At 41.3% G+C, this 23,617-nt stretch overlaps 1 protein-coding gene across 1 annotated transcript in view; it reads left to right on the top strand.

Moving 5' to 3' along the window:
• Positions 1 to 23,453, top strand: part of SCIN (scinderin) — a 66,250-nt gene extending 42,797 nt beyond the window's left edge. The window contains exons 6-16 of the mRNA XM_006217747.3: positions 593 to 725; positions 1,130 to 1,218; positions 1,823 to 2,038; positions 4,202 to 4,323; positions 10,244 to 10,334; positions 12,514 to 12,684; positions 16,936 to 17,113; positions 17,414 to 17,535; positions 20,164 to 20,241; positions 21,937 to 21,997; positions 22,606 to 23,453. Coding sequence (XP_006217809.2) covers positions 593 to 725; positions 1,130 to 1,218; positions 1,823 to 2,038; positions 4,202 to 4,323; positions 10,244 to 10,334; positions 12,514 to 12,684; positions 16,936 to 17,113; positions 17,414 to 17,535; positions 20,164 to 20,241; positions 21,937 to 21,997; positions 22,606 to 22,733 — 1,389 coding nt within the window. The 3' untranslated portion in view covers positions 22,734 to 23,453. The remainder of the gene's footprint in view (positions 1 to 592; positions 726 to 1,129; positions 1,219 to 1,822; positions 2,039 to 4,201; positions 4,324 to 10,243; positions 10,335 to 12,513; positions 12,685 to 16,935; positions 17,114 to 17,413; positions 17,536 to 20,163; positions 20,242 to 21,936; positions 21,998 to 22,605) is intronic.
• The last annotated feature ends 164 nt before the right edge of the window (positions 23,454 to 23,617 follow it).

The following is a 23,617-nucleotide window of genomic DNA, read 5'->3' as shown; positions in this document are numbered from 1 at the left end:
CTACTTTGATAATTTACACAAAATATACTTAACTTACAGGATCCATATTGAAAAAAATCTGTAAGCATAAATTGTAATGTATCAAAGCCTTCCTTAGCACAGTGCCTTACATGTGGTAGTACTCAGTCAATGTTCAATGAATGAATGAATGTTTAAGCTTCAGTTTTTTGTGTGTGTGTGATGAGTGTAAGATTATTACCTGTTTGAAAAGATTGTTGTAAAAATTAAGAAGTAATCATGAGAAGTTTGTTACATGGTGCCTAGTAGATATGAAAAATCAACAAACTTTATCCATTATTATTACCACTGGTATGTTCTGTGTTGAAACTTAACTTTTTTTACTAGTAGACTTTTACTCCAACGGAGTTTATAAAAGCCTTTTAGGGTGAAATTGGGCTCATGGGGTTGTTTGCTCATTTGTTTTCTTTGAAGTAGCTTTCTTGAGATATAATTTATGTAACGTAAAGTTTACCCGTTTAAGTGTACAATTCAGTGGTTGCAATTAACATTTATAGAGTTGTGTAACCATTGCTGTGATCCATGTCTACAACATATTTATCATCCTCAAATGAGCTCCTGGTTTGTATGTTAGGTTTCAGATGCCAGTGGGTCCATGAAGGTGAGCATGGTGGCAGAAGAAAACCCCTTCTCCATGGCAATGCTGCTTTCCCAAGAATGCTTCATTTTGGACCATGGAGCCGCCAAACAAATTTTCGTGTGGAAAGGTAAGAACTGCGATTGACATTGTCGATGCTGTTCAGATTTATAGAGTTTTTTTCAGGAAGGGAACTAAAACATCTTTTCTGATTATAAAAAAAAAAAGCCTATCTTTCTGATGCATGATCTGTAAAAAGCAGACATCCAAACCATATTTTCTTTCTAAGAGCATCATTTGCCAGGGATGATGGGGTGAGAGAAAGCCTTTGGTTGCCATAAAAAAAAATCTGTTTCTTATAGCATTCATTATGATATTGTTAAATGTATTTAGTGTACTAGGAAATTTTTGTCATTCTCTCAGTGTTGTAGTTAAATTATATTCAGGTTTATTTTTTGGTGCACAAGTAATTCTTAATCATGGAGTATCTTGCCTCTCTGAAATTCTGTCTCTTTCATTTATCTCACATGTTAGGTAAAGATGCTAATCCCCAGGAGAGAAAGACTGCCATGAAGACAGCTGAAGAATTCCTGGAGCAAATGAATTATTCTAAAAATACTCAAGTATGTGTGGAAATGAACTGGCTAGGAAAACATTGTTAAACATGAGAGCTCAGGACATCTCCACAAATCTCATGAAAGAATTTGGTCCCAAGTAACATATGCATAGGAGTCATTCTTCACTTACATGAGTCCAGTGTTGTGTCATGTGTCCCTAGAACTGTATCTGTGTGGAAGATGGAATTTCTCAGACACTGGAGATCAGACCTTCCATGGGGCTGCATGCTGGGAATTAGAGCCCATCCACTTTCTTCCCAGACTTTTAAGTCGAGATGATCAATCATAGTTGAATTAACTAAGAAGACTTACCATAGAGCAAGCTGTGTAGACGTGGAGGAATGCCCAGAGAATATTTGGCTTCATGGAGATCAGCTTAGACACTGGCTAGTTAATCTTCCTTTCTGAATCTCTCAGCCTCATTTTTTCATTTTTATGTCCTGGTGCAAGTAACACAGTGAGATCATTTCTTTCATGTCACAGACCTCTCATGAACCAAATGTAGAAAAAACACTCGGACTTACTTGGCTGTAATGGTACTACCGGATTCCTGTTTTTCCTTGATCTCTTATTTTCCTGTTTATAATGATTATTAGTTTTTAAATTTCAGATTCAAGTGCTTCCGGAAGGAGGTGAAACACCAATCTTCAAACAGTTCTTTAAAGACTGGAGAGATAAAGATCAGAGCGATGGCTTTGGGAAAGTGTATGTCACAGAGAAAGTGGCTCGAATAAAACAAGTGCCATTCGATGCCTCCAAATTACACACTTCTCCACAAATGGCGGCCCAGCATAATATGGTGGATGATGGTTCTGGCAAAGTGAAGGTATTTGCATGTTTTTGTGTATTTGTTTGTTTTTATCAAGCCCATTTATGCCAGTAGAAGTGGAAATACAACTTCAAGAAATTGCAAACTTTGTAAAATGTGAATTTTCAATTATTAACAAAGATGGTCCCAAACTATATATTTAGTTAGGGAATTTAAAGCTGGAAGAGATGTTGTCTGACCTTCAGTTCTGTTTCACAGTGTGTATTTTGGAATTCCAGGAAGTTAAGTGATTTGTGTGAGATTACTTTATTGTCACCTTAGAGGCCTGCAAGGAACCCAGTCATCTCTATCTGGTTTCCTGGCTCTGAACTGCCCCTGCTCTCAGACCTGGGATTGCCCAGTGAGGGTGTGTTGCTTTGAAAGCACCAACACCAGAAGTTGTTGCTTCCCTTGCATCTCAGAGGCATTCACGAAAGCAAATCAGGCATGTGTTATATGCCAAACTCACCGATATTTTTAGAGCATTCAAATTGAGTTTGTTGATTTTTTTTCCTCTTTTTTTCTGACAAAAATTATTAACCCCCAGCTAAGAGCTGTCCCTAACTAGAATCTTTTCAGTCAATCTGCTATTGAGTCATCTAACTTAAGGGGAACTAGGTCATGTCACTCCCATTCTAGAATATTTTGATGGCTCTCCATGGTCTTTCTGAGAACGTCCATCCTCAGTGGGGCCTCACAGACCCTCTGTGGTGGGTCCTTCCTCTCCTCTGTGCCTCACCCTTCCACTGCCCCGAGGCCACTTCCCCTCCACCGTCTGGTTGACAGTCCACTCCCCCTTTGTAACTCAGTAAGTCACAAGCTGCCTCTCCTATGAAGCCTTCCCTCCTCACTAAAGTGACCTTTCTCTGTGCTCAAACCATAAGTTATATTTTTCACAGAATTTGCCATGTAAGTACCACAAAATTTTTCATTTACTTACAGATTTGTCCTCCTAGACCTCTTGTCAGTTCCTCAAGGGAAGGAATTAAAATCATTTATCTCTGTCCTCCCAGAGCATACCACAATGTTTGGGCCAAAGTATCTAGTAAAGAGATTTAGGAAGTAGTTTTTCTTTTCAAAGACATGATGTGTGAATCTAAGCTGTGCAGGGGGTTGTGGGAACCGCAAAGGGGGAAGTGCCTCCCACGATGGTGGTCAGAAGGGTAGCAGCTTCGGGTCTGGGTCTGTCTGCTGCTCCAACATCCTTTTCCGGAGCTCAGCACAGCCAGACAGCCCCGTGAAGATGTGGTTCCCCAGCACCAAGGATGTCCCGGCTGCAGTCTCCCTGTCAGGCCCCAGTGTCTCCAAGATGCCCTCCCCAGGGCTGCTGACTTCAGGGCTCGCTGTAGGTTTTGGGTCTAGCCAGGCCGTGCTGCCACGCTCCTCCGGGATGGCGTGGGAGGGCTGCTCTCAGACAGCACTGCTCCGCTCCTCCCCACTTGCTTAGCTCCAGTCTCAAAGCAAAGGGCCCATCTGTGCTGGGCCTCCCCAGGACCCAGGCCGGAGGGCGTGTGTGCTCACAGTGCCGGGCAGTCTCTGACTCATATGTTACTTTACTGTTTCATCTACAGCTCTTCTCTCTCCAGCTTTTCATCGTTAATTAAACTGTCTTTAATCTGTGATGAGGATGAGGAAATAGGAAAAAAAAAAAAACCAGTTCTGCCTGCTTTTATCTATCGGTCTTATGCTTAGATGGCACCTTTGGAAAATAGAGCTCACACAAGGGGCATCTTTATTATTTGGTCACAGTCTGCCACTTTAACCTGGGAAATAGTCATCTATCTCACGCCTTACAGGATAGGAAAGAGAGTTGTGAAAAATTACCTCCCAACCGATGAAAACTTCTATACAAGTTAAGAGATGTATCCCTGAGCCGAATGTTGTAGTTCGTTATTCCACTTGAGTGTCCCGTTGTGTTCACGTATCGATCAAATGGTTGGTTACTTATTAATCATCAGTCTCTGAACTAAGTACTATGAAGGTACAAAGGACGTGTAAGTGCTTAAAAAGTCAGTAAACAAATTGCCAGATTGATAAGATTTTTTCCTGTTGCTTGATTTGGAAAAGGAATTTAAAAGTTGTTTAATGACAGATTTAAACCAAAAAAATTTTTAGAGCTCTGAGAAGTGTTATTAGATCAAGGAAATTTGAATTTCAGTATGCATGTTTTATTTCCTTCAGATCTGGCGGGTAGAAAACAATGGTAGGGTGGAAATTGACCAGAACTCATACGGTGAATTCTATGGCGGTGACTGCTACATTATACTCTACACTTACCCCCGAGGACAGATTATCTACACGTGGTAAGTTCCCTCTTTCATAAGATCTCAAGTTCCACAGAGGCCAGGTTCTGCTCCAGAGTTAAATTTCATTGAATTCCAGGCAATGTGGAGTAGAATTACCCTTTAGTTACCCCAGTGAGATTTGTATAACATGCATGCAGTATTTTCTTTCCATATGATTTTGACTGTATTCTGTAGCTGCTATCCACAAGAGGAAGGAGTTAGATAGAAGCCATCCTTTTTAATCTAGGAAAAAGGTTTTGGTATCCAAAGGGTAGTGTTCTCCTGGTGGGTATGTAGTTGAGTATCTCATCTCCTATGCAAGCTAACACTCCATCCGGCCAGCATCGCGGGCACCATGTCTTCGTATCGTTGAAATTCACAGCGGTCCATACTGATTGGAGCTGCAGCACTGCAAGGTGGCAAACCCTCTAAGGCACAGGTGTATAATTTATGATCCTATGTCATACTCCAGAGACCTCAAATTGATGCATCCTTACTCTCCGGCCCCATGAAATTCATAGCAACAATGGAGAAAATGCCAGTGTAGCCTATCTTGTATGGTTTTGAATAATGATTTTAGTTAATTGAGGGTTAAGTTTACTTAAAGAGAGTCACTGCCAATGGGGAAGGAACACCAAATAAGTTAGGTGTAGCTGCCATTGGACTATTCCAAAAGGACAAGGATTCCGCAACAAGTCATCTCATGTGGGATTCTCAAACTTTATTAAGTGAAATCAAGTAAAATAGACTATTTCTGGGAAGACAGAGAAAAAGAAAATAATTTTTTAAAAAGATCTTAAAGCTGAGACGTGTAGGTGGAAGGTGCAAGGGTGAAGCAGGATCCTAACTTTGCCCACCTTGTGATGGTGCTCTTCAGTGAGCACGTTGAATGTACCTCAGGTCTCTGCTGAGATGGTGACATTTCTCTGTGGTGAGCGTCCCACCAGATGACAGAGCCACCTCTGTCCTCATAGTGTAACCACTTACACTCACCAGTGCCTCGAGCTTAACCAAGTTCAGGAGATGGGATGATTATCCCTGTCCCCTAGGTTCTTGGTGCCATAGGGTGATTTGGGACCTGGAAGCATTGGCATCACCCAGGAGGTGGTTAGAAATAATGTCAGGCCCTACCTTTGACCCACTAAAGCAGAACCTGCATTTCAGCAAGATCCCAGGATGATTCATATGTGCTATAATGATTGACAGGCACTGCCTTAGGCAATGGTTCTAAACAGTAGGTGCACATAATTACCTGGACAATTTTTTACAAATTCAAATGCCTGGCCCACAGGGACTCCTGAGATTCTAATGTACACCATTAGGGCACATACACTGTGCCCAGGGAGGTTTCTGACCCCACAGTCACATCATACCCTGTCAAAGATGAATGTATTTAGGATTTAGTTGTGTGTTTAAGATGCCGTCTTCATGGCAACCATTTTTTAAATTGAAGTAAAGTCAATTTGACAATATTGTGTTAATTTCTGGTGTATAGCATAGTGATTCAGTTATACATATATATATATTCCTTTTGATATTCTTTTTCATTATAGAATATTACAAGATATTGAATGTAATTGCCTGTGCTGTACAGGGGGACCTTGTTGTTTATCTATTTTATCTATAGTAGTATCTGCAAATCGTAACTCCTAATTTATCCCTCCCCATCCCCCCATAGCCATAAGTTTGTTTTCTATGTCTGTGAGTCTGTCTCTGTTTTGTAAATAAGTTCATTTGTGTCCTCTTTTTTTTTTTTAGATTCCACATATCAGTGATATCATATGGTATTTTTCTTTCTCTTTCTGGCTACTTAGTATGATGATCACCTGTCCATCTATGAGCAACCACTTTTTTGATCAGCATGTTTGTACTAGCAAAAAGCTAGATGTTTCCATGTATTATCTTTCTTCCTCACCAACAGATTATTTTCTAAAGAAAAAAAAAAGAGGAGGGGGGGAATCAGGCAGATGAAGTAATTGAACCCAAAGTCATAACTGTTGTAACTGGTGAAGCAACATGTCACACCTTGATCGGCAGCTTTCTTTACAGCTTGAGTGCAGCTATGCCCTGCTAGAAGCTATGTCCTTGTTTTGCAATTCCCTTTCCTAAAGTTTAATTCAGAAAAGTGTTTCTGCAAAGCATGGCATTCATAGGGGTAAATTCATTGTTCCCAGCCAGCTTTTCTTTTACACTTTGTTTCTTGGTTTCCTCTTAATTCTCTTTTGTATGTAAAAACTACAATTGATTGTGGCACTTAGACCAAACAGGAAAGACTGAGCAATTTAAAAGAATGTTTTGAGGAATCATCAATTTACAATCCACATGACTATGTGGATATAACTAAACAGACAAAATCAGGTTATACATTTTAAATGAAGTAGCTATTCCTTAAATTGTTTGAAAATGTTTACTGAGCACTTTCTATGTGCCAAGCACTGTGCTCGATACTACAGATACAGTGAGGGGAAAAAAATACAGCCTGTGTCCCCAAGAACTTACACTTTAAAAGAGAAGAAGAAGATTAACAGGCATTTCAATGAAGTATGAAGCATTTAAGATAAGCCCAAGCTGAGTGATCTTTGGGGAATTAGGGACAGTCACCCAAGCCCACTCCTAGGCTATTGGTGATGAGCTCCTAGAAGGGACATTGAAGTGGGAGCTGGGAAGGCGAGCAAATATGGACGCTATCCCAAGCAAGGCAAGGAAAAGTGTGCTCTGACCTACTAGTAATGAGGTACCGCTAGAGCAAAGTTAGGGAGCAAAAGATAAAACCAGAGAAATTGGAAGGAGCCAGGCTGTGAACGGCTTTGTTACAATCCTGGGGAGGATGAACCTTATTTCAGGGCATTGCAAGCCAGTCAGAGAGTTTGCACAGGGGAATGACATGATTGGTTTTCATCTTAGAGAAATTATTCTGGTTGACGTGTGAAGAAAGGACTAGTGGGAGGAGATTGGTGGCAGAGAGGCTGTGGGGAATTTGTTGCAGTAATCCAGCTGAATGATAATGTGGCCAGAACTGTGTAAGGGAAATGGGAAGGGAAAGGGTGAGACAAGTTGCAGGGTATTAAGATGCTGACATCTGAATGACTGGTTACGGGGAACAGAGAAGATGGCCAAGGCAAGGGTGACCCCAGATTTCTGATCTGTGCACAGGTGGGTAGTGTTTTATTTGTGGAAATAAGGAACTCGGGGAGGATAAATTTGGCCCTCGCTGTAAAGAAAGAGAAGAGGAAGATGAGACTGTGCCACACTGTTAATAGGTATTACCTTTGGACTAGCACTGGGGGTGGGGGAGGGGACATACTGTCTCCTTTCAATTTGATGTGTTCAAGATTTCCGTGATGAGAATGTATGACTTTTTGAGGTATCAAGAATACAAGTTAGATACTTAAGAGTCCTTCTGTGAGTCTTTGTCATTTAATATGGATGTTAAATATGTCAGTTTGTTATTGTTGTATGATTTGTGGGACTTCAAAAGCTTCCATAAAGGTGGTGAAGAGGACATTTAGAAAACAGGCGGATCTCTTGAAGCCTGGCTTTCAAATTAAACAGCTTTCCAGTTTATGCGCTCATTTCACTGCAGGGATGTAAATAGGTTAAGTCCAGGAGGCAGAGTTAAAGGTGACAAACTAGAATTCAGTCAGCTACTCAGTACCAGATTTGTCTTTTTATTTCTGAAGCCACTTGTATTCGAAAATGATAGGAGGAAAAATAATTTCAGCAGTGAACTTTTCTCCGAAACGTCAAGTAATTGGAATTGAACAGACTCTGGACAGTGGCAGTGATGAGTCCCTTGAAGCAGTAAATTCCATTTTCATGCAGTATTTATTTTTAATGAGTAACAAGTACCACATACTTAGAAGAAGTCATACCAAAGTAGACTGTTTCGACGCATAGAATTTCAAAATTAGAGGCAAAGAGCAACTTCATTATATCTTGATTGTAGTGGTGTCCTTTGTTTGTTTATTTGTTTTTCTAAAAATCAAAACGATCTTTGTTCTCCCGTGAAAACACCCAACCGTATTCTAACGTCTTCTCGGACACTAGCCTCACCTGGACTACAGGCCGGTAGGCTCTGGCATCACACCTTGGCCCAGGGTCCGAACCTCCAAGTTCCCCGTAAACCAACTAAGACGTGGACACGCGCGTCCGGATGGCTGCGTTTTCGCGGAGGAACGAGGCCCCACGCCCGCGCTCAGGGGAGCGTCGCCCCGCACCCCCCGCGGGGTCCTCCGGGGGGAGGGGGGGCTCCGTGACAGTCACGCCGGCCCCTCCCCGCACGGCGCCCGCTCGCCCCGCCGCCCTGTCTGCCCGCCGGTCCGAGGAGCCCCGCAGCCCCCCCCCCGCCCCCGCAGCGCGGCCCCGGCCGGCTCACCCATCCTGCCGCTGTGGTAGTGGGGTCCTTGACGGCCTGGGTCGTAGGTCCATAAAACAGAATAACGTGAATCTGCGTGGATGGAAGCATAGGTCACTTCATAGGAAGAAGAAGGGCTTGAGATAAGCAGTGAAATATTTAGTAAGAGTGTCCGGAAGGCAAAAGTTTGGTTTTCCAGTTTTACTGGTTGACATATTCCAGGGAAAAGAAGTAAAATGGCAACAGTAGTGCGGAGATGTTGTCTATTGCTTGGTTGGATTTTTGTTTTTCGTACAGGAAAAAAGAAAATGAAGAAATAGCCAGGAACTTACAGATGTGAGGAAGGAAGGACGGGGGAGAACAGACTCCTGCTTTTTCCTCAGCTCCGTGTTTCTCCTCACCCGGTGCTCCCGGAAGTGACTGTTAGCGGGACTGGCTCCTGGGAAATTTAGGCTTAAAAGTAGCATTAAAGACTGTATTTTTGTGAGCGTCCATATATAATGGAAAGCATTTTTAATTTTTTTAGACTTGTGCCTGATGTGAGTATGTCCTTCCTTTTTTTTCGGCACCCCACTCTAGGACATTTCTGTATCAACCCTTTGACTCTGTGCAGGAAATGTGCTGAGATAAGTAGGACCTGCTCCCCGCACCCAGTGTTTCGGGGCATGTGCGCGTATGTGCATGTTTGGGTGTGTTGCCCAGGCTGGGGAGCTGTGTTAGTCTGCTCTGGGTATGAAATAGTAGGTCTCTCTCAAAGCGTCCGAAGAAAAGATATAACTAACTTTTGAAATCCAGCCCCAGCATTAGTGTTCCTCCTGCTAACCTCCAGTCAGACAAGGATCGGAGGGTTGGCTAGAAACAAACAATGCTCAGTGCTTTGGCTGGCTTTGCTCTCCCGCAACACGTCGAATAGGCAGATCTCCCAGAGGTTGCTCTGTAGGTTAAGCTACTGACTGGAGTGATACACAGGCTACCCTAGGAAGGGAAGTTGCAGATGAATGGGATGCGTTGGTTGATTGTCTCTTATCTGAGTGACTGGTAGTTTAAACTCTAACTGTGTTATTAATAATTCCTTTAAAGAATGGCTAGAATGACAGAATGGGGCCTCTCCACTGCCCACTTCTGATGATGATTTTCTTGCTTTTTCTGGGTGCAGACATTTGTTACCATGCTCATCAAATAATCATGGAAAGATAAAATGCCTCTAATACTCAACCCAATAGATCTGGCTTATATTCTACTCAAGTGGATTATTTTTCACTATGAAGATGGTTTCACAAAATAGGCAGCTCAACGTGAAATCAGACAGACTTGATTACTTAGCTAAGTTATGTAAAGAACTGCAAATAGACCTAGAAAACGGAGATTAAAATACCTCCCATGTGTAGTTCTAGACAGTGCACGGGAGAGTTCATGGCTCAGTGTTGGTACTTTCCAAAAGCAATAGCTTTTGTTGCTGTATCGTGTCAAAACAGCTAGTTTCTTCTTGATCTTTCATGATATTAAATTTCTGCTTGAAATGCCTACATTAGATGATCTTAAAAGTTAAATACAAGCTAATTTATTTTTCTTTGGTTCCTCCAGGCAGGGAGCAAATGCCACGAGGGACGAGCTGACGACATCGGCGTTCCTGACTGTGCAGTTGGACAGGTCCCTTGGAGGACAGGCTGTGCAGGTTAGGATGTTTTTAACCCCAAAACTCACACACGTTAAAGTTCTGCCAGCCCAGTGTCTAGTTACAACCCTTCCCCCAAGTTGGGATAGGAATTTGTCATTTTCTAAATATTATCCTTTTTTTTTTTTTCCATTTTGGAGCTTAACTATTCCAATTCTCACGCCATACTAATTTTCTCAGATTCTGGAAAAGAAGGAGCAAACAGAATTAAAAAAATAAACTATTAACACATTTAGGAGCCCCCCCAATCTTTCATTTAGAATCACATCAGATGTCAATTAAAACCGTTCTGAGTTACCACTTCCAGCTGATCACTTTCCTGTTTTCAAATCTTTATAAAAGTGTAATGGCTTCTTCAAAAGTATCAATTAAATAGAAATGTAAGTCAGATACTTTAGCACATGAAATTAAGATGTGGAGGTTGAATTTGGTCTTCCAGCTGGTTTCCTTTCCATCTTGGTACTTAGTACCTGTGTAAAGCAAGTCAGACCTAAATTTAAAAGTACAGATTAACTTTCAAAAAATAAACCAACTTTGTTCATTGTAAATTAACAAATTAACAAGATGATTGAATTCTTTAAATGTGCTAACTCCCTGTGAACTTCCCCACGAATTTCCCCAGAAACTATTACATTCTTGAATGAAATATTTCTAAGAACTGAAATCATCAATGTCATTTAATTGATCTTTCAGCTGTTTCTTACCAATTCATGCAAGAACTTTGAGGATATGATCTGTGCCTTATAAACTTTATATTTCATAGTTAAACATTTGATACAACTAATGAATGAATTTCCATTCTGTTAGCCAGTTGAATCCTAAATTGACAATGAAATGGTAATGCTTAGTTTCCTCACTAGATGGCAGTAGTTTACAATAATGCAAAAAACAAGTCCTAAATTGCTGTTTTAAGCAATTCTTTTGTAGACTATATTACAGTACTGAAGGATTTTCAGTTTACTTTTCCCTGTCTTATTTTCATTTCGCAGTGGAGAATGGGTCTTAGTTAATGGCCTTCTTTCTCCCAAGTTGGCAGTTGAGATTTTCTCAATGTTATGTGAAATGTGAATCCAACAGCAGTTTTAGGTGCTCCCAGGTAACCTCACCCCAAGCTCAGGGCTGTGACTCAGAAGACATTTTTATAATTTGCTACTCACTCATTCATATGTCTGCTAAGTGAAAGATACCTGTGGAGTTAGTTACTTTCAGCGCTCCCTAAGCCTCCTTACACAATGGCATGTGCCATTCACTTGGCTTCTAGAAAAAGACAGACCAGGTAGTTGAGACAGTTCAATTTTAGCACAGGGCAAAATAATTGAAAAAATAGGGGACTGACACAAAGTTTGAACTCTTCATGTAAATTAATGCCTCAATAGTTTATGGAAGAAACAGGGAATTCATGTTTAATCCAGTATCTGATGTTAAATTAATAGGTGAAATTAAATAATTTACCATTTATTGTTTTCAATTTCCTTATCTTGAAAAGTCCTTATATTGTATTTTTAAAAGTGTTATATTAAGCAAATCCACTATTACTATTTCCATAGATAAGTTAAAAAGTAGAAAGTCTGTTCTGTTTATTTTTGCCAGTGTTTGATGTTTGAATCTAAATCTTTATTCATCCCTAGATTATGATTACTTGATTACTTTTTTCATCTCACAGTGGTAGAGATATAGAAAGAACAAGTATGCTTTTTTGTTGTCTTACTTTTGGAAGTATTTGAATGAATGCACATCTCACCCTCTGAACAAGATCTGAAACATGTAAGCAACAGGTATAGCCCTGAGCATCTGGAATGTGTTGGTGCCCGTGAGGAAAGAGTAATTTTAGTCACCAAATAAAAGATGGCACCCTTCAGCACTTTGTTGTTTTTCCCCTTTGGAGATGTGGATGAACAGACTTACATCTTGGTGCTTTCTGGGAGCAGAGTGTTGTGCAGTACGGCGTCGGGTCCCCCGAGAAGATGCTGTGTCTGCAGTAACCCAGACAATTCCTAAGTCAGCAAGGAGATGCTGCTTGATTATCATTAACCTATATTTTCTGTTAATCATCGTTCCTTCTGCTCTTGACTTTTTATTTCTAAGTTTGTTTTCAAAAAGAAGAATAAGAACGCATTTGGAAATATAGCCTTCCTGCCTGCACGCTTTATTATGCTGCTTTTATCCCCACTGCTCCCAGGTTCGAGTCTCCCAAGGCAAAGAACCTGCTCACCTGCTGAGTTTGTTCAAAGATAAACCGCTCATTATTTACAAGAATGGAACATCAAAGAAAGGAGGTCAGGCGCCGGCCCCCCCTACACGCCTCTTTCAAGTCCGGAGAAACCTGGCATCCATCACCAGAATCGTGGAGGTAACGTCATATATTCAATAAAACCTGCCCTGCTTATGGGCTTCCCAGTGGACCTGAGCCATCAATGAATATTAGCCTTTAAAAAACTGGCAAGTCAACCCCCTTCATTTCTATAATTAATCGGGCATTCACACACACAAGAAAACTAAAAGCAGGAGAATCAAGTAGAAAGTGAAGTCCAGATACCAGGCCTCTCATGTTTTTCAATTGCCTTGTACCAAAACAAATTAATTTTAACAATAATGTTACAAATCAAGCTGTCAAAGGTGTGAGGCAGCTTAAGCTCTATCTTGAAAGGCCTGGGGGAAGGTGGAGGGCAAGTGATAGTCAGCTGACCACACTGTGAAGTTCCAGAGGGAAGGCCCTTATTTGAACAAGTGTAACCAACCTGGAAAGTAAGCTTCACCACACTGGGCCAAGACCATAACTCAGCAGGTCAAGTTAGCTGTCTCCAGCACAGGAGCTGTGAAAGAAGTCAAACCCCAGATCACAGTGTCGGAAGACGAGACCTCCAGGTGTGGGCAAGGCCACTAGGGCCAGGTTTTGTTTTGCTTTTTATACCTTTTTTGTTTTTAAATGGAGGTACCTGGGGCTGAACCTGGGACCTCGCCCGTGCTAAGCACGCACTCTACCACTGAGCTATACCCTCCCCACCGGGAAGGCCCAGGTTTTTAAATGGCTGAGTGCTTTGACCTCTAGGAGGATTCCTCACACTTCATAACCCAGTCACCTCAGTCGCCACTGAAACCCATCACCCTAAACTGCCCTGCCTTCTCTGTCTAGCCCCAGACCTGGACCCGTCTGCCCAGCCATTGCACTGAGCCCTGAAAACCAGGTGACATTCCTCCACCTGCAGCCTCTTCTCTAAGCTGCCTTCCTTTCTTGCTCTGTGGCTGTCCTCTGATGATGCAGACTCCCACACGGCCCTCTCCAGTGCAAGCTGTGTTTCTCCTCAGTGTCATCTTACCAGGGATGGGGTGGCGGGGTCCCCTCCTTGCTCGCCCTGGCCCCTTTGACTTCTCTCTTCCTCGGGTCTCCCACCCCCACCCCTGTGTGCTGTCATTTGCTGAGCTGCCAGTCCTTCCCGTCTTGTTCTCTGTGACCTTCAGCCATTGTCTCACTCTCCCCATCACTCTGGCTTCCCTCACCCAGCGGTCTCACCTTGACCCTCCTTCTTCTCACACTCACGTGGTCCTGTACTAGACCTTGCCATTGGCAGTAACTTTAGCACCTCAAACATCTCGTCTCTGACAACCGTCTCCTGTCCATCAGCGCTTTTTCTCCAGGATTCACACTCCAGCAGTTCTCCAGTCTCACACCTGAGTCCATGAACCCTCTCCATGCGTCATACCCTTCGCTTCCTCCTCTCTCTCTAAATCTCCAACATCTCTGCTCTCTACTGACCACGGATTCTGAGTTCACAGAGAACACAGATATAATCATACAGGAATCACCTTATCTGCTCCCCTCCAAGCTCACCCCCTTGTCTGCATTTGTACTTGTGCATTCTCCTTCCTGCCTATTTTATGAAATAAATGTAAGTTGTTAATTTACTTGTATTTAACATTTAATAAATATTTTATAATCATTATTTATATATACATACTAAATTATCAATTCATGCCAATGTATTCTTGTCCATAAATAAATAAAAATAATAGCATTTGTATAAAGTAATATATTGATAAAAATGAATATATACTTATTGCATAAATAAATGTGACTCATATTTCAGGCCAAGTTCCTTTGGCCCCACACCACCACCAACTTCTGTCCAGGGTCCCCCTGTCCTGGCCCCCCCTGTCCTGGCCTTTTTAAGGACTTTCCTGGGTCTCTGTCTCATGTTCTTATGCAGTTCCAGTTTATCAGTATTGCAGGCAGTCATCTCCTTTCTCTTCTGTATCACCAATTTAATCTTCTATCCTGGATCACTTCCTTTGGATTACACATGTGCCTTTAAACACTCCCCTCCTTTCCTTAAAAACTATCTCTTGACTCTGACCCTCCCAACCACCACGTCCTTTCTCTGCCCCCCATTAAGAGTATGGATCTTCAAAACGGTTGTCTTCAGTCGCCCTCTGTCCCCCCATGCTAGGCCCACTCTCCCAGGAGCCGCTCCTCAGCCCTCCATTCCCGTCCCTCCACCCGGATGGTTTTCACCTAGTTTGCCAATGACCTGTGTACAGCCGCCGTCAAAACTCTCTTCTGTGCGCCCGCTTTGCTCCGCCTCCTGCTAGTAGTTGCCACAGTTGTCCTTTTCTGTCTTCTCGAAACATTCTTTCTTTCTCACTAGGCCTCTTCTGAAAGCCCACACTTCTCGGGATTTCTTCCACACTTCAGGGCCATTCTTCTGAAGGTGTTTTCACTCCAGTCCGGTTTTGCTGGATCCTCCTCCTCCGCTTGTCCTCGAAGCCCTTGGACCCGCCAAGGCTCGGTCTTGGCCCTCTTCAGAGTGATCTCATTCATACAGTTTACATTCCATTATGTACTGATCGCTTCCAGAACACTCTGGGCCTGGATTCTCATGTGTTCGATTATGACTGGTTTTTTTAATCTATCAGGTGACAGTTAAGCTCTCATCTACAGGCAGTCTCAGTTGATTTCAGACGCGGGAATCACCAAGAATCATGACATTCCCGGTATCTTCCCAGTGGGCGCTTCTTCATGGGGCGTCGTAAGCTGATTGCGATGTAAATGCTTTATCTTCTTGCAGCCTCTCAAACCAGCCTTCGCATTCCTAGCCTCTCTGAAATGCACTAGTCAAAACATTGTTTGGAAGACTTTGGTTTTCATCTGCTGGGAGGCTAAAGCTTTGTCCTGCTCTGCGGGAACTGTCTTCCTGACCCCACAGCAGTCTGGGTGTGGGCCTCTTGTCACCTGTCTCACCATCATCCAAACTCTTTCCTTTTAGATTAGAAACTGGAAGTCATGGTTCCTATAAATCTCCATCATCACATCTGATAGGTGCCTTTGAGCTTGATCCACGGGCCTTGTTCCTACTGGATGAGGATGACAACCACATCCCTGAATGCTACCAACACCTGGGACACATCTTCAAATTTTCCATCAGCCATTCCTTGCTCCTCTGGGGACAGGGTCCCCACGAACCTGGTGAAACCCAGCTCTCCATGCTGTTGATGCCTCCATCTGGTAGCTCCACACGGGTGGTCAAACGCTGTCATTTGTCACCGCTGATCACCAGCCTGCTTGTAAAGCACCCCCCCTCGCTTGGCCTCAGGACGCTGCACTCGTGCTTTCTTCCTCCTTCTTGTGGCTGCTCTGTCGCTGTCTTGCTTACTGGTTCTCCTTCATCTCCCTGTTAGCACCCATCACACTGAGTCCCATGGTCCCACAGAAAGACATGCACATACTGTCACAGTCACACAGTCATGTGGCTACACAGAGGGTCTCAAATGGAGACCAGCACAGAGACACACAATGACAAGGTCATAGATACGGTCCAAGACACAAGCCCATCCTTGGCCCTCAGGCTTACTGAAGCCCAAGATGCAGCGCATGCCTTGTCCCTGCCCAGAGAGGGTTCCACCTGCAACCTCACCCTCAGGCTGGAGTCTTGTCTCATCCAGGTGCCTCTCACTCTGTGGCCACACAGACTGGAACTGCTCACCTGGCCTATTGCAGATGGCGTCCATGCTTCTCGGTTGAAAGGAAGGGGTGGTGTCAGTGCTGTGTTTTTAATCCCCCATAAATAGTCTTTTATAATTTGAACTATATCAAGTGTGACCTGGTGAACTTTTTAGTGATTCTGTGTTACTATATTTTTACCAAAAATGGACCCCAGTTCCTGTTTAAGATTTTTAGGTGTCCCTTTGATGATTTGCTAAACCTTTTCAGTGGGAGAGAGAAAAGCTGAACTTCTGTGCTTTCCATGCATCATTTGTGAATATTACATCCTCTTTCCAAACATGTTACAGCCCATCCTCGTTCTCATGGTCTCTTTGAACATTATCTTTGTTACTTATCACTTAAGTTGGGCTAATTTTGTGCTCTAATTTAGAGCCTTGTGCTGCTGTCTGCAGGCAGTTCAGCGTTAAAGTGACGCAGAGCAAAAGTGCTCGTGCTCTCATGCTTCTGAGGCCATTGTGGGGTCCTGGTGCCGCCCCACTTTAACACACTGGGATCAGGACAGAAGCCTGTAGGTGGCTTGGCACTGTCACAGCTTCTTGGACATGTTTATTGAGGGAGCAGCAATGAATTTAAATCATTGTGTTCTTTTTCTTTATACTCTAGGTCGATGTTGATGCAAATTCATTGAATTCCAATGACGTTTTTGTGCTGAAACTTTGGCAAAACAACGGCTACACCTGGCTCGGAAAGGGTGCCAGCCGGGAGGAGGAGAAAGGAGCAGAGTATGTGGCAAATGTCCTTAAATGCAAAACCACGAGGATTCAGGAAGGCAAGGAACCAGGTGTGTACAGGTGGGGCCCAGGACACTCACTAGAACTCGGTTTGGGATAATTGCTAATCTTGCCATTTATTTATTTTTTCAGAAATGGGAACTTTGTATTGGTTATAGGGCCTTAAGAACCCTTTCATTAGTTGCAAAAGTGGGTGACAGTACCTGCTGGATTTGAGTAACTTCTCCTGTTATATTTAAATAACTTCTTAACAATGGAGTCAAAGTGAGATATTATTATTTATTGATGTAAAGCAATTCCAACCGCATGCTCCTGAAGATGCATTGGATAACTCGGTGTGTTTTCCACAGAGGAGTTCTGGAGTTCCCTTGGAGGGAAAAAAGGCTACCAGACCTCTCCCCTGCTAGAAACCCAGGCAGAAGACCATCCTCCTCGGCTTTACGGCTGCTCCAACAAGACCGGAAGATTCACTGTGAGTGTCTCGGGAAACCCTGGGCAGATCCGAGCCACGTTGGAAGAGGTGTTCTGGTGTTGGCTCTGGCTCTTTCCAGCCATGTTACTGCTCCAAGTCTCAGTTTTAGTTTCCCTGAAAATCACAGATGATAGTCTTTGCTCTGCACGGGGTTGGTTTAGGAGCCCACAACGTAGTGGATGGGAAAGCATGGGAGTACTGGAAGGTACTCTGTAAATCAGGCTGCTCTTAGAAATATCAGCCACTTTGCACCTGTGTCAGCATGTGGTCACTGCTGTACGAATATGCATGTGGTTGGGTTTGATAATGCAAAAATGTGACACTTTATGTGGGCAACAGTAATGGTTCCTCTGATCAAACTAGGTAAACTGTGCACTTTGGTCTCCCAGGGGAATAAAAAGTTTCACCATGTTGACTGAATAAAAAAATATTATGGAAATATTATGCTCATGGGGCAAAATCACAGAAAGCTATATACACACCTGCAAATGAACTGAAATCAGCAGGAGTATTTTATTTCCTAGTCATTCGCAGGCTTGGAGTTCCAGGCAATCCGAAGCAGAAGTACCTGTGTACAAGAGGGATTTTTCTACTGGGCTCTGAAATATGTCCTGGGCTATGGCCTCTCATCTCAGTTTGACCACAAAAATTCGGCTTTCTCTGTTTGACATGTGAGGCTTTTGTGTAAATTTTTCTCTTAAAGAGTGAATTCCTTGCCTATAAAATTTGATCTGCAGATTTGGTCACCATGTCTTAGTAAATATCAGTTTTGCTTTCCAACACAGACATGAAAATTGCCGAAGTGTTTTTTCAGGTACATTGCTTGCGAGAAGTAAAATGCTTTGAAGAAGAAACTGCTCATGGGTGAACCACTTTTGAAGCTTATGAGTGATTGGTCTAAAAATTAAAGATTTAAGTGGTAGATTGTGATAAATATTAGGTTGTTGGTCACAGTTGTTCACATACTTTGCAGGAAATCCCTGTATTTTATATACTTGTCAGAAAAATCTGTTGTTTTACTCTTTTGACTGTTAATTTGATACTGCATCCAAACAACTTCTTTTTCAGCACAATGCTCCTATAGTTTCTTATTAGTATTATTTGCTAATATTGATGTAAATAACATGTTTGTTTCCAATGAAGATACATTTTACAAAAATTATACCTAGGCTTTGTTCTTAGGTTTAAAAAGAAATCTATTAATTTTGGGGTTTTATCATGCATATATTTAAGAGAAATTTACTTTCCCTTTGCACCTACTCATTTCCTTGTTTGATATTTTGAACTCTAATCCCTTCACATTTTAAGGAAAAGGACTATTACTAACAAGATTTGATTTTATTACCAAGAAACAGAAAGCAGGCTTTAGACACATAGATTCATACAAGAGAGCAGAACCTGTTGGTTAAAAGCAAACCTTTTAGAACCAGTCTGGCTACTTGATATCACTTACTTGGTGATACTATTTTTCTGGCTATGTGACCTTAGACTGGTTGCTTACCCTCTCTGAGCTATAATTTTCTCATCTGAAAAATAGGGATAATTCTAGTACTTATTTTGTAGAGTGGCTGTGAATATTAAATTAGTTGTTGCATGTAAAAGATTAGAACAGTACCTGGCATGGAGTAAATGATATTAAGGTTTTTTGCTTTTTTTAAATCATTATATGTGATTGGTAATTATTCTGTAAAAAGATGAGATAAACCCAGTTTCTTGCCCTCTGTAAATGTTAGTGTTTGTTTTCTGTATAACAATCTAAAAATCTCATCGAATTACAAACGATATGTACTGCTGTGCTCAGGGGGCTACAGGTTAGGTGCGTGCCTGTTTTTCCCAGGACAGAGCCCAGCAGCACAAGAGGGCCCCGCTGAGTCCCATGTGCTAATATGACACAGCCAACGCCTCAGTCAACCTCACCTGCTCCACTGTATTGCGGAGTCACACAGCGGAGGGAAGGAGTGAAGAACTGCAGACTATAATCCATAATCCAATCTTTCCTAAGGATTGGGGAGGAGGGGGTGGTTCATCCAGAATTCTTTAAAAATTTTGAACTTAGATTAAAGTATACCCATTTATTGGGTGCATGAAACCAACCCTCTCCATTACCCTTTAATGTTAACTACATAGAACACAATTTAACCCGTTTAAAATAACAATAATGACGCTTTGCATATGGAATATTGTTATAATATCTTATTGAAAATTGTTGATTCATAAAAATGACCAGACCTATTGATTTTATTAAAATAATCTTGACCTATAAAATGAAAGACAATTTAATACCCAGATCATAAACTTAAATGTCTTTAGGAACTAGGAAGGCAGCATAAATCTGTGAGGCAACTTGTCATAAAGAACTGGAAGTAGAGACAGCTGTGGCAGAACCGACTGTATATGGCCTCCCTAAGGCATTCAGATACAATACGTATGTGAAGCACAAACCATCAGTTTGTGATACCCCATTAAACAGATAAACAATTATTTAAATCTTTATTACCCAAAAGGAAGGAAAAAATGACTGCCAAACTTTATTTTTGCTATGCTCCAAATACAAGGCACTTGTATCCTATGTATTAGAAAAATCACCGCTTGGCTGTTGGGTCACAAAGCTTTTTCATACCCTTTCAGATTGAAGAGGTTCCAGGAGAGTTCACCCAGGATGATTTAGCAGAAGATGATGTCATGTTACTAGATGCTTGGGAACAGGTAAAACTTTTTTTTTTGTTCATAACAAGAGAATGTCCTTACAGTCGGGAGCTGACAAAACCTGCTTTGAGAAGTGGCAAGTCTAATAATAACCAGACATATGGATTTCGGCTGTATTTAAAAGAAACTCACCACAGTTTTGGCAAAAAGTAAACCTGATACATGTGGCAAGTTGGCTTCTTAAGGTGGAGATGGTTTCATGGCTACCATCTTGAATAGATTTTTTATTTATTTGTAAAATTCACTCATTCCTAATTTATTCATCCATTCATCCATCCACTCATTTAAGTAATAAATGCATTAGTAGGCACAATACCATGGGGGTAAATGCCTCAGGGGAAGCTGAAATATTCAGAATTTCTCTTGAAATTTGACAAGAAGTCATGGGGTCCCCTTCCCTGGGGAAGAAACAGACACAGGATAGTTTTGAATCTACACAGTACAATTTACTATTGTTATATATATCTTTATTTGGTAGAAAATTAATGGTGATTTGACATACTATATCTGATAGTTGGTTTTTTTTTTAAGTCTCTGTAAACTAATAATAGTGAAAGGGAAAAATAAATGTCAGGAACTAAATGTTAGGAACTAAATACAGAAAAATTATGAAACAGTTATCTGAAGTGGGCCTAGTCTTAGAGTCAACCATAGAGAGTGTTACTTAGGTCGGTTCTTAACTGCAAGGTCATTCAGTTAAATCATACCTTAGCTGGGTCTAGAATGACCATATTTGAATTTGGGATCTAGTCACGGATTCTCCTCAAGTGAACCGGTCACTTATTTCTAGATATGATATGTAAAACCTCGTGTCAATAAAATACCTTTATGTATTTAAGAATTTATAAAATAAGAATGACATCTCCTTATTCAGAAGAATGTATTTCCGTTAGTGGTTAACTCTTGCTTCTGTGTTTATGCGTACCTTAGAATATTTCCTGTGCTGCATTTCATTTTTGTAAATCATGCTTTTTCACTTTCATTACCACTGCTGTCGTGGTTGCTTCTGTGCTCTGCAAGCAAATGTTCTAGCACTTTCAGTGTGAATTAGAATACAGTCAAAACTAATTTGACCAAAATTTCTCTCCCAACAAGTCGTCTTAAAGTGATTTAATATAAAGTAACTCAGGAGAATTTTTCACCATTGAGGTATCCAGCCTATACATTTGACAGGAAGGATACATATAGAATATGCATCAGTTTTTAAAAAATCAATATAGCACTTTTATCAGAGTATTATAGGATAGAATGCCATAGGAGAGGAACACTAGGTTTACATTAGGGTTCCTAAAGGAAGTCTGGGGTGCCCACAAACAAGCTACTTGTGGCCGCCGCAACGTAGGATAATAATATGGGGATAATGACTGGCTCATACACCCCAGGGGTGGGTGCAGAGAAACCAGCCAGTACGTTGTTTGGGGGAAAGTTCACTTTATCAACTGGAAAATACTGCATAAACATAAAATACCAGAATGTGAAATCTGGAGGCAAACTGGTGGGATATAAATTTCAATGTCTCCTAGTAAGTGTAGACTTTGGGAAGGTGATCAGATTTCTCTGCGCCTCCATCTCCACATCCCTAACCTCTGGGGTTGTTGGAAGATTCAATGAAAACGTGTGAGAAGCTCTTTGCATACAGCTTGCACCAAGTCAACACTCCCAAACGATATGTATTATTATGGTTTCATTTTTCAGATTTTTATTTGGATTGGCAAGGATGCCAATGAAGTTGAGAAGACAGAGTCTCTGAAGTCTGGTAAGCTAGATCCCGTGGGCAGCGATGCCGGTAACCCCGAGTAGTTGTTCCCAAGTTCCTAACTGCCCTTCTCACCACAGCTTCCACAACTGACTACGAGTCTTAGCTTTCATCCTCAGAAGTAAACAGTAATGGAATTTTTTAACTGAAGGATTTCAGAGTAGGAATAAGAAAAATATGTTTTGTTGCCTAATTTAGAATATATCAATTTATTCTGAAAATTTGTAGTTCACTGAAACACTTTTTTTATTATGGAAATAGTAAGACCGCCCTAACTGTGATAACCTAGCTTTTAAAAAAATTCCTTTTCAGTAACGCTGCTCTTTCTGGCACAATTTTGTGTGTGTGTGTGTTATTGCAAAGTGAAAAATAATTATGCTGTCAGGATAATTCCACAAAGTTTGGAATTTTTTCAGGGCATAATGAGACTCTCCTGCACTTTCTGTGGCAGAAGAGAGAAATCAATAAGGAATTCTTCATATGGAGTAACATTGGCTTCTTTGGGGCAAGGAAAATTTGGTTTACTACTTCTGTTGGAAGACTTTTCATTCTATGGTTATTTTACTTTAATTGAAACTAACTGAATTCATCTTTTTAACTCTTTTCAGCCAAAATGTACCTTGAGACGGACCCTTCTGGAAGAGACAAGAGGACACCAATTGTTATCATAAAACAGGGCCATGAGCCACCCACATTCACAGGCTGGTTCCTGGGCTGGGATTCCAGCAGGTGGTAAAGTGATTTTTGTAGGAAAACAAACAAACAAACAAACAAACATTATGGGGCAGTTGTCCCCTTGCTGTGTTTGGGGAAAAAAGGGAGGGTCTGTTTCTTTGTTTGACTTGAGAAAATTAACCTCAGCTGTAAGGCTATCCTTTAATGCCTAGTATTGGTTTGAAATTCGTTTCAAACTAGAATTTTCTTATGTTAATACTTTAAAATAACTTAAACTTCTGTTATAGACCAATATTAGCTCTGATGGAAGCTAACGTACATCTTTTCACATGACCTTTTAAAGGAGAAACGCTATGCACAATCTAGGGGAGTTTGTCAGGAAGTTTTACAATTCAGGACCCATAAGCCAAACTTGTTCTTTCATGTACCAGAGAAGACAGTTATAAATGCCTTTGAGGTCAGTCTCCTTTCTGTGTGTTGTGTTCAAAAGAATTGTATGTTGGCAGTAAGATTTCTGTTAAGATGGCTTTGAAAGTTTGTTTTCCTTCTTTAGCCAATGTGACTTTGATACCATTAACTCCTAAGAACCATTTTCTAAGAGAAACTTTACCTTTTCGGCCTTTTAAAAAGACTTTGAAAGCACAGCTTTTTCCTGACAAAATAATTTGTGTTCTTATCCACGTTTCTATATATGATAGTACATGTTTACTGTCACCAAAGATACATACCAACAATTCACTTATCCTGTCTTTCATCATTAAAACGCATCTCTTTTTGGAAAGGTGGTTGTGACATTTTATTCAAATGTGATATGTGAGTTAATTACATGGTTACCTTTAAAATTATTTTTATGCATAAATAGATATGAATTTAGTATTTCTTAATTCGTCCATATTAAGTAGTCAAAATTAAACGTTTCCATGGTTACAAAATTTTCTCTTTTTT

This window comes from Vicugna pacos, chromosome 7 (genome assembly GCF_048564905.1).
Source record: "Vicugna pacos chromosome 7, VicPac4, whole genome shotgun sequence".
Lineage (NCBI taxonomy): Eukaryota > Metazoa > Chordata > Mammalia > Artiodactyla > Camelidae > Vicugna > Vicugna pacos.
This window is presented reverse-complemented; position numbering and strand designations above follow the sequence as displayed.